The sequence below is a fragment of the Apaloderma vittatum genome, unplaced genomic scaffold, assembly GCF_000703405.1.
Source record: "Apaloderma vittatum isolate BGI_N311 unplaced genomic scaffold, ASM70340v1 scaffold32336, whole genome shotgun sequence".
NCBI lineage: Eukaryota > Metazoa > Chordata > Aves > Trogoniformes > Trogonidae > Apaloderma > Apaloderma vittatum.
In genome coordinates, this window is record NW_009722796.1 from 5,562 (window position 1) to 5,876 (window position 315).

Here is a 315-nt window from a genome sequence, read left to right on the forward strand (position 1 = left end):
AGCCCCGCACCTGCCGACCCATGGGATATGCCAGGTGGGGGCAACTTGCAGGCTGCCAAATCTTGGGACACTGGTAGAAACCTCTCCCTTGCCTCTGTCTCTCCCCAGTCCCCAGAAGTTCAGCTCAGGACCTCTTACTTCTCCTCCCTCCATTGCCCGGTCCGTTGCATGCCTGGGCGGTGCTGCTGGAAGCCATGGTCCCCTGGGCACATCCCCACCTCTCAGCATCCTTTTGTGTCCTGTACCATTCCTGTCTTCCACAGCTTCCCTTCTTCTTTCAGATATGAAACCCAAAACGGAGCTGGCAGCCTCTGC

General features: G+C 58.1%; 1 protein-coding gene across 1 annotated transcript in view; it reads left to right on the forward strand.

Annotated features, from left to right (window-relative positions):
* The window catches only part of ENTHD1 (ENTH domain containing 1), a gene marked incomplete at both ends in the record, with an annotated part of 4,152 nt that overhangs the window by 3,390 nt on the left and 447 nt on the right, over nucleotides 1–315 (forward strand). Inside the window, 2 exon segments of the mRNA XM_009871883.1 lie at nucleotides 1–34; nucleotides 282–312. The exon segment at nucleotides 1–34 is cut by the window's left edge and continues 15 nt beyond it. Of these exon segments, the coding sequence (XP_009870185.1) occupies nucleotides 1–34; nucleotides 282–312 (65 nt within the window).